Here is an 8,774-nt window from a genome sequence, read left to right on the forward strand (position 1 = left end):
ATGTGATAACAGGAACTTTTACCTTTAAAATGCATCACATCCAACTGTGGTGGCAGTTGGATTACAGTTAATATTTTTGCTTTTTACCTGTGCATCCATCTCTTGTCGTTTGATCTGAGTCAGAGTCATGCTGGAGAAATCCATCGTATCTGGAAATTGGCAAAGAAAAACACTTTCAGCTTAAACAAAGAATTATACAACCTGTAACTCTGAAACATTTATTAAAACAATAAAAATAACAATGTTGTGAATTTAACCCTCTGAACTCCTCACAGTTTCTGTGTGCTTTTATCTCCTGTCACATTTTTACTCACCCTGGGCTCATATTTCCCTGTAATATAAAGTCCTGCACCTCTATGGAAACAGCACAACCATGACTTGAAGTACAGAGACCTCAAACATATCTTTTGTGCAGTAAAACAAAGTTATAATGCCACAAATCATAAAAAAAAGGAAAAAAAATTAATTTGAAATTTTTTGTGATTATTTATTGGAAAAAATTACGAAAAAAAAATTTGAATCAACATGAACAACATTTTTTCAAGTGCCTACATGGGTTACCGATATTGGAGAAAGGTGGTGATTCTGCATACAGTAGATGATTCACTACATATGTTTTTATACTTGTCTCCTATCTGCTCTGTGTAAACACTGTCTGCAGTTCAGCAGAAAAATCCTTAAAGCTTTGTCAACTGACTGTTGGTTTTAGCTGAGTCACTCAGGACTTCACAGTTGCACTGCCAAATACAGAATGGTTTTTTTTGTTTGTTTTTGCAGAAACTGGTTAGTGCAAACGGTTATTTTTTTGGCAAATGTTTAAATGACATGTGGGTTAAAGTGATGCTGATGAAATGTTGTGATTCTAAGCTTATATTTTGTTAAGTCATCAAAAATTATTAGTTAAAGTTGAAAACCCATCAGTTCTTTCTGTTCTTACAGTTTCTGGCTCTGATAAATTGTGCAAACTTTGCAATTTTTAAACACACCGGCGGGTTTTGGGGTTCAGAGGGTTGTAGTCTGAAAAGATCTGAAACTCAAAGGAAACCAAGCGGTTACTAATTCACCAGACAATTGGGCAGTCAACGAAAGCCTCTCACCTGTCTCTTCAATCTGGGATTTCCCGGACTTGGTGGAGGCCACGACAGCTGCGGTGGCCTGTGTGACGCCGCGGGATGCCTGCTGCAGCCGGTGCAAGTTGCTGCTGTCTTTGTCTGCTTTTACCTGAATAGACGGATCAGCAAAATCCCAAATGAGCTGTGCTTCCTTCAGCTGCATCAGTCCAGTCAATAACAAACATCCCAATCATGGGTTTTTAGACATTTTCTTGTACTAGACTTAAAAAGTGTACACACCCCCTGTAAGATTCCAAAAACTGTACTGTACCACTGGTGTTAAAACAATGTGTTATTTGCTCACCTTGGAAGCAGCCACTAGCTGTGCAGTGCTGGCAGCTATTTCATGTGAACACACCATCAGCTCCTCAAACTTCCCTTTGCCCTGCACCACCAGGTCAGCAGCATCTCTGGAACAACAACACAGCACAAAATAAACTCAGTTTTTTTTTTAAAATGCTGAGATTGAAGACCATGTTGTTGAAGACGCGGCGAGAAACACAAGATTTATGAGTGACCTTAGGCGCCTCAAGACTTAGCGTTTTGTTTGTTCTTTATTTATTTCCTCGTAAAGGTCAACTCTTTGGTTCTTCAGGACATTTACGATTCACAGAGTAAGCACAGCTGCTCGCATTACACTTTTCCACCGCTGACTTCATGAACGTAAGCACTTTTATACTTACACCATGACTGTGGCGCCCCATCCCACTGCTTTAGAGGCAGAGATCAGGCCTTCGGTCCAGCGGGAGTTCTTGGCGTAAAATTCCTTCATGGTGGCTGCCCCCTGGTGGATAAAATGTTTCATGACACACTTTGTAAACTCAGGTATAAACACAGGAGTTTGCAATTGATAATTATTTCCATCACCAAACAACTTGCCAATTGTTTTCTTGTATAATCAGTTAATTGTTTAGTGTGACAGTCTGGATAAATTACAGAAACTTTGCTGTTGATCCAACATCTTGGTGACTCTGTCACTAATTTTACTCAGATTTCTTCCTTCTCACTGTTTGAAAAGCAACAAACATAAAAGCTCACCCTGCCACTCTCCACGATGTCCCTTTGCAGATCTTTGGAAGACAGAATGAGCTCCTTGATCGCCTGCATCAGCTCTGTGCAGGAGGCCAAGATCCTGCAGGGGGCGACAGAGCAGAGGACACCGACGCTGACACACTGCCACTGATGTAACACCAATACCTCCAATCAACAGGAAGCTAAACATCACGTTAGGGTTGTGTCAGCAGATATCCTGAACGCCGCTTGCCCTAGTCTGATCTGCTCACACTGTGAGATGTGTAGCTAAAAAAAACAACATAATCACTTTAAAAGATGACGCTCAAGATACAAAGAAACAACAACTAGTTCCCTCCTGCTAGTGCATGACTGATGCACCACTGACCTACATTCTCAGTGTAGTACTGGAGGCTGCAGTTTGTTTCTTTTAATAATTATCTCCTACAGCAGTGGCGGGGCAGTTACTGACAAAACAACTTTGTTTTAACCTGAATAATTAAGTCTCTTAACAGTCAAAGAGAATTAATACACAGATTGAAAGAAGGACACACCATACTCTCTTTTTTTAGAATTTAAAAATGGGAAAAATTCATGACTAAACACTGACTGCATATACTGTAAAATACTACTCCTGCCGTCTTGGATTGTACACTGAAGACTTGCAGCAGATCATTGTGATGGTTGAGTTTGGAGCAGAGAGCAAAAGCTTCCGTCCAAAAAGAGATTTCCAAACTTCTTGCAGCTGTTAACAGCAGCACATAAATGAACCCATTGAGTGCAACAGTTTGTGGAGCCGCGCCAATGGGAAAAAGAAGCGACAAAAGGGTTGCGCAGACAAACATTACGTGTCACACTGGCTTCAGACTTCACAGTTTGCACAGGCTTTGTGGTCGAATTGATGAAATTCTTTGCACATCAGCACTCAGTGCGTGACTGTCTGCAACTGGCTGCTGCTCTCGCCTTGTTGAACAGAGTCTCTATTTCAGTTCGCTGCCTTTGTTTGCATCTACTACATTAAATTCACAAACAAGCAATCGGAGGTTCTGCTCGCTGCATTATGTATTCGTAATGGGTGAATTAGCGCCTCAATCTTGGAGGAATATTTGTTCAGCCACTTTCATTTCTCCTTTATTGCAGAGGTGGTGGTTGTTTTTCTGAGTTTTGGGCAGCGATCGTTCTGGTTTTCCTGTTTTATGCTTTCTTCTTTAACCTTCTGTGAATCCCAGCTGTTTTTGACTCTTGTCACATTTTTATTCACTGTGTGCTAATTTTTCGCTGCAATATAAAGTCACGCACCTCTATGGAAACAGAACAACCATGGCTAGAAGAAGAGGGAACTCCAAATTTGTTCTGTGCTGTATCACAAGTTATAATGACACAAATCATAAAAACGAGAAAAAGTGCAAGTTACAAATCTTTGATTTATTTATTTTTTTTAACAAAAATGTAAAAACCTGGAAACGTGAAACATTTTTCCATGTGTCCGCAGGTTTTACTAATATGTGATACTACTATAGATACTATTACTGATACTACTACGACAGCCATACTGTAGATATTTTACTTTTTTTATTTGTTTCCATACTTATCTCCTATCTGTTCTTTTTAAACACAGTCTGCAGTTCAGCTGAAAAGCCTCTGAATTTTTGTCACGTGCGCGTTTGTCCAGCTGAGTTTCCATTGACATCACAGTTGCATTGAGGTGCACAGAATTTTTAGTTTTTTTTACAGAATCTGTTTAAAACAGGATGTGGAATAAAGAGATTTGAATTAAACATCAAAATTGCAAGTTCAGATTTTATTATGTCTTCCAATGAAATTTTATGCCATAGATGAATAGCTAAATGGTCTCCTGAAAGGTGAAAACCAAAAGATGCCGTCTGTTTTCACAGCTTTGACAAATGTGATTTTGGCCATTTTTAAAGACAACATGCCTTTCCTCATGCTGTCGAACATGTCGTTTGGAATTCAGAGGGTTAAACTTAATAGAACTTGCTACAATGGAGGAGAGAGAAACCAAGGGGAAGCCAAAGAAAGTAGAAAAGTTTGTTTGTGGGTCAACTCTATTTCTATTTTGGGAAAATGAGGTGAGCGTAATGAGGGTAGATCTAGTTCAAATCTTCTTGCTGTCTTTCTCTGAAGTTCTTCAGATACAAGATTTTTTTTTAACTATTTGTTTGTCAGGAAGACATCTGACCCTGTGTATTCACAGTGACAGAGACAGTCAATCATGTTTCTGACGCCACAATATCTAAAACTGAAGTGAAAGAAAAAAAAAAGAGTAATTCAGTTTCTGCTGTCCCTGTGGTGTCCAAAACTGGTCCCTGAGTTTTACCTCTCGTTGACCTCCATCTTGATTCCTGTATCAACTGCCCGAGACTTGTTGAGCATTTCCTGTTGGGATACACAGAGGCACAAGGGAGGAAAAAGAACGACACTTTGAAGTTAAAACAGCACACAAATAGCTGCACAAAGCACTTTTAAATACACATCTGCTGCCACACGTACCTCTATCCTAGCAGCGGCTGATTCCACAGCAGCGGAAGTGGCAGCCATCTCCTGCTCCACCAGATCTCCCAGCTCTCCCTGTTGCAGCTCCAGACCCCGAGGACGCAGTTTCTGCAACAGCAAAGGAGCAAATTCAACTCAAAGGAGCGAAAACAAGACAGGAAGAGAGACTGACGTCAGATGTTACAGCAGAAATGGTCATTGCGAGGCAAATCGCACAAATTTCAAAGAGTGTGCAAGATTAAAAAAAACAGCAGCTCTGGGGACACAGTGACTCATATGTCTCAGCACCGCAGTTCACAGCATCAGAGTACAAACACGATGGAGTACAGACCTCTGCGGTGGCCAGGATGGCCTCCAGAGCTGCCTTCAGCTTGCCGTCATCCACTGCAGCCAGGCTGTCCTGCTGCTTCATGTGTCCCAGCAGAGCCAGAGCTTCAGCGCCGCACGCCTTCACGCTCTCTGACAGCGCTGACAAGGACATGGACAGAGGATGGATGTGTCATTACCAAAATAAGTGGCATTAAAATACACAAACACAGAAAGAAAAGCACAGATACATATATTTTAAAGCGATCGAGATGATATGATATCGACATGTCATCTATGAAAACACCTTCTGCGAACTCTGACGTGTGACGGTGCCACTAGTGGCTGCAGCTGCACTGTTAATTAAACCAACGTCCCTTCAGGCAAAGTGTCAACCAGCAGCTCAAACAGCCACTCTGACGGGAGGAAGTGGGGAAACTAAATCTGTCGGCCTATTTCTTTTTTTTTTTTAAGCTGATTTGCATCAAACTGTACACAAGCTCTCAAATGCTGCGTTCAAGTGTTTTGAACCATGTATGGACAAACACTGTCACAGCAAAGTGCCCTCCATTGATCCTCAGTCTGACAGCTACAGACGATGGCTCGACCCACTTTCGGTCCCATGTGTTTGTTTTCTTTGTTCCAATAACATGACCGCTGGCCAGAACTCCGTTATATTTGGGCATGTTTAGACTTGGCATCTCCCATGAGAGCAAAGAAAAAAAAAAAAACATTACTTCTGTATGAAGTCAGCGATTTTGTTTCATCTGTGCTTGTGTTGGCTGACGTTGTGCATTAAAACACGACTAAAGAGCTATTTCTGGTTGCAATGTGAACGCTGTGGCAGATTATTTATCAGGGTTGCACACTAACTTTGTATATTGGGTGCACTGGTGCATCAAACTTTTCCATTTAGCACATCATTTAAATGCACCCAGAAGTTTTCGCTACATCTTTTTGCAAGATAAAACATTATAAATGCTATCATTTTTGTTAGTTCTCATAAGCATTTCTTAACATGCATAAAAAAAAGTTGCAGATAAATGCTTTGTTTCACCTAGAACTTAAAGTTAGTAGAGGTTTGGCCTTCTTTTGCCATATTATAGGCAGTGGTAAAATATACTAGCGTTTCTGACTCTGAATACACAAATGTCACAGCAATAAATGCAACGCATCTAGTTGGCTACAAGCTGAGAATTTACTGGTGGTGCAGCGTTTCCAATGTGCATGCAGAGAGGAGAGTGTAACCAAGTTTGTTTACTGAATTTGAACAGATGTCCCCTAAATGCCTCATGAGCATCTCTAGACATGACTAGGCAGCTGTGCACAGAGAAGCTTCGAGTCTCCGCTCAGTTACTGAAGCACATTCAACTCAGACAGGTGTGTGAGCAGAAATGTGTTAGTTTGAAAAGACACAGACAGACTTGTAAATATCAGGCAGACCAGTGCAACCAATACAACTGTTTAGCTGCACTGGGGTCCTGTACAGACTGATGCAAGGTATCATAACAGACTCATCTGAATATTACTTTATAATAATACAAAAAATTAAAAGTAAATTACAGAGACAGCACTTCTAACTTACACTGCCCAACCTTACTGAACACATTCAGAGTAGTTCTCACAGACATGTCAGGACATGTGTGAGCAGAGTGACGCACCCACAGATTAAAATCAGGAGACACACGGACTCAGACTACAGTCTACAAACACAGACTTACCATCAGCCTGCTCCACAGGCACCATGTGGGAGGTCGCACTGCCTTGAACGATGGTGTCGCCCACCAGGTGGCCACACTGGGTCACCATTCGCACTAAGTCAGACACACCTGCACAGAATAAATCAACAGAGCAGTCAAAAAAAAATTCCTTATGAAGGTTCCTTAACTATTCAGCAGCCTCTTAAAACCTCAGCATGAGATTTACTCAGAAATGGTTCAAAGTCCTATTATTTAAATCAAATCAACAAAGAAATGGATAATGCAGAAGTACAACTTGTGATATTGTCATACTTTTTAATACGAAATACTTTGTCACAAAAAAAGAAAACTTTTTTTTCAAAGTAGAACAAATGTCTGGAGTTTCAAAATGGTTCTCCACATAAAACTAAGAAAACACGTGTTTACAATAGGTTCATATTGTTCATTTTCGGACCCTGATGATTTGAGATGGAATAATATTGTCGTACAAAACTGCTGTTAAATCTGTTAAACTTGAACATTTATTTCATTGCAATGGAGAGAGAGGAAATCTGTCCAGAATCTCTTTCTCTCCTCAAAAGAACAGCTTATCTAAAATATAAAAGTGAACACAAAACTACTTTCCAGCTCCTTATGGTAGTGTTTCCATACTGTGTATGAAACAATAAGTCCTACTTCTTCTTCTGTAAAAACAAAACAGCATCCAAAAGATGTAAAGGCATCCCTCTAGAATTACTTTGAACTCAGTGTACGTCTCATAAGATGGCCAAGTAGCCCCTTCTGAGTGCATAAGTAGGCCTCAAGCACCTATCTCAGATCTTAGTAACGTCTCATGTTACTGACAGAAGCATTTTATTTCTCTGAAAATGAGCCAATATAGAGACAATTGGTCACTCGCAGATGATTAATACGTAAAGGAATGATAACGAAAGAGGTTAGAATTGAGTTTACTTTCATAGCATCATCTCATTGTTAATTTACACTGAACAACAAGTCCGCAGTTGTTCCTGTTTTGGCATTTAAAGAGTCTCTCACCTGTGTTGTCAGCCAAGAAGGCATCTCTGGCAGAATGTAATCGTTCCACACAGTCTAAAGAGGCTTGACATCTGGATGCCAGGTAGTCTGCAGAGACCGAGAGCACAACCATTACAACACACGGCTCTAATTAGCACCATAACACTGCGCTGCATTTTATGGAATGAAAATCTTGGCGTCCGACCTGCGGAGCTGGTGCAGCTGATGTGTGCCGGGTCGTCGATCTGAGCCAGCGAGTCCTGGATGATCTTCTCGGCCTCCTCCACGGCTCCTTGCAGGCTAGACCACCGAGCCGCCACCAGCTGGCTCTCCAACGCCTGCTCCCTGCTCTCCTGTGGACACAAACACATACAGGGTTAAAACTCTATGCTAGAAATGATTGAGGGTCTAAATATTAATATTAAAATCATCAGTGGCCACAATGGTTCTCTGTGGTTCTCTCACTTAAACAGCTGCCTGATTTATTGCAGCTAATTAAGAGAGTTAATTAAGAAAGATAATTTAACAAAGACAATTCTTCACCTTCTCATTGAGCTGATTCTGCAGGGCCTCCGCCGTCTTCACCCCGCTCTCCCTCTCCGTCGCCAGCGAGCTCTGGACTTGCTCAAGCTCCTCCCCCCGCACCGCCAGCTCTGCCTCCACCTTCAACAAGGTCTGCACGAGCTCGGCTTTCTCGGACTCCAGGGTGGAGAGCTGAGTGCTGAGCACCTCGCTGGACTGCATCGAGGAAACAAAAAGACGAAGAAAGAGCAAAGTTAACAATGGAAGGAAAGTGACAGGAGGACATAGTTAGGGATAATACACAGCTGTCAGGATGTGGTTTGATGCATAAATAAAGGCTTTATCTTTAGTCACTAACAATACTGTCTCAGTTTAAGTTTGTGGAGAGCCCTGCAGTCTCTAGAGGGGGTTTGGGTCGAGGTTGAGCTTAAAATCAAAGGGAACACTGGGAAGTTGTGATTGTGCAACTTTGCTGCAATGCAGCAATCATGAATTACGGCAACAGAGTGAAGTTACATCAGATCCTGTGCACTGGAGCTTTGTCTTGGAGGAATGTGAAAGCAGTGAAACTTGGGGTCTTTTTTTTTTTTTTTTT

General features: G+C 41.4%; 1 protein-coding gene across 1 annotated transcript in view; it reads right to left on the reverse strand.

Moving 5' to 3' along the window:
- hip1 (huntingtin interacting protein 1) overlaps positions 1 to 8,774 on the reverse strand; it is a 51,306-nt gene that overhangs the window by 3,516 nt on the left and 39,016 nt on the right. Inside the window, exons 18-29 of the mRNA XM_008282629.1 lie at positions 8,201 to 8,395; positions 7,863 to 8,010; positions 7,679 to 7,765; positions 6,665 to 6,772; positions 4,969 to 5,105; positions 4,635 to 4,745; positions 4,462 to 4,520; positions 2,151 to 2,244; positions 1,796 to 1,896; positions 1,417 to 1,522; positions 1,098 to 1,221; positions 88 to 149 (exon numbers count right to left, since the gene is read on the reverse strand). Of these exons, the coding sequence (XP_008280851.1) occupies positions 88 to 149; positions 1,098 to 1,221; positions 1,417 to 1,522; positions 1,796 to 1,896; positions 2,151 to 2,244; positions 4,462 to 4,520; positions 4,635 to 4,745; positions 4,969 to 5,105; positions 6,665 to 6,772; positions 7,679 to 7,765; positions 7,863 to 8,010; positions 8,201 to 8,395 (1,332 nt within the window). The remainder of the gene's footprint in view (positions 1 to 87; positions 150 to 1,097; positions 1,222 to 1,416; positions 1,523 to 1,795; positions 1,897 to 2,150; positions 2,245 to 4,461; positions 4,521 to 4,634; positions 4,746 to 4,968; positions 5,106 to 6,664; positions 6,773 to 7,678; positions 7,766 to 7,862; positions 8,011 to 8,200; positions 8,396 to 8,774) is intronic.

Source organism: Stegastes partitus, unplaced genomic scaffold, assembly GCF_000690725.1.
Source record: "Stegastes partitus isolate 25-593 unplaced genomic scaffold, Stegastes_partitus-1.0.2 Scaffold279, whole genome shotgun sequence".
Taxonomy (NCBI): Eukaryota; Metazoa; Chordata; class Actinopteri; family Pomacentridae; genus Stegastes; species Stegastes partitus.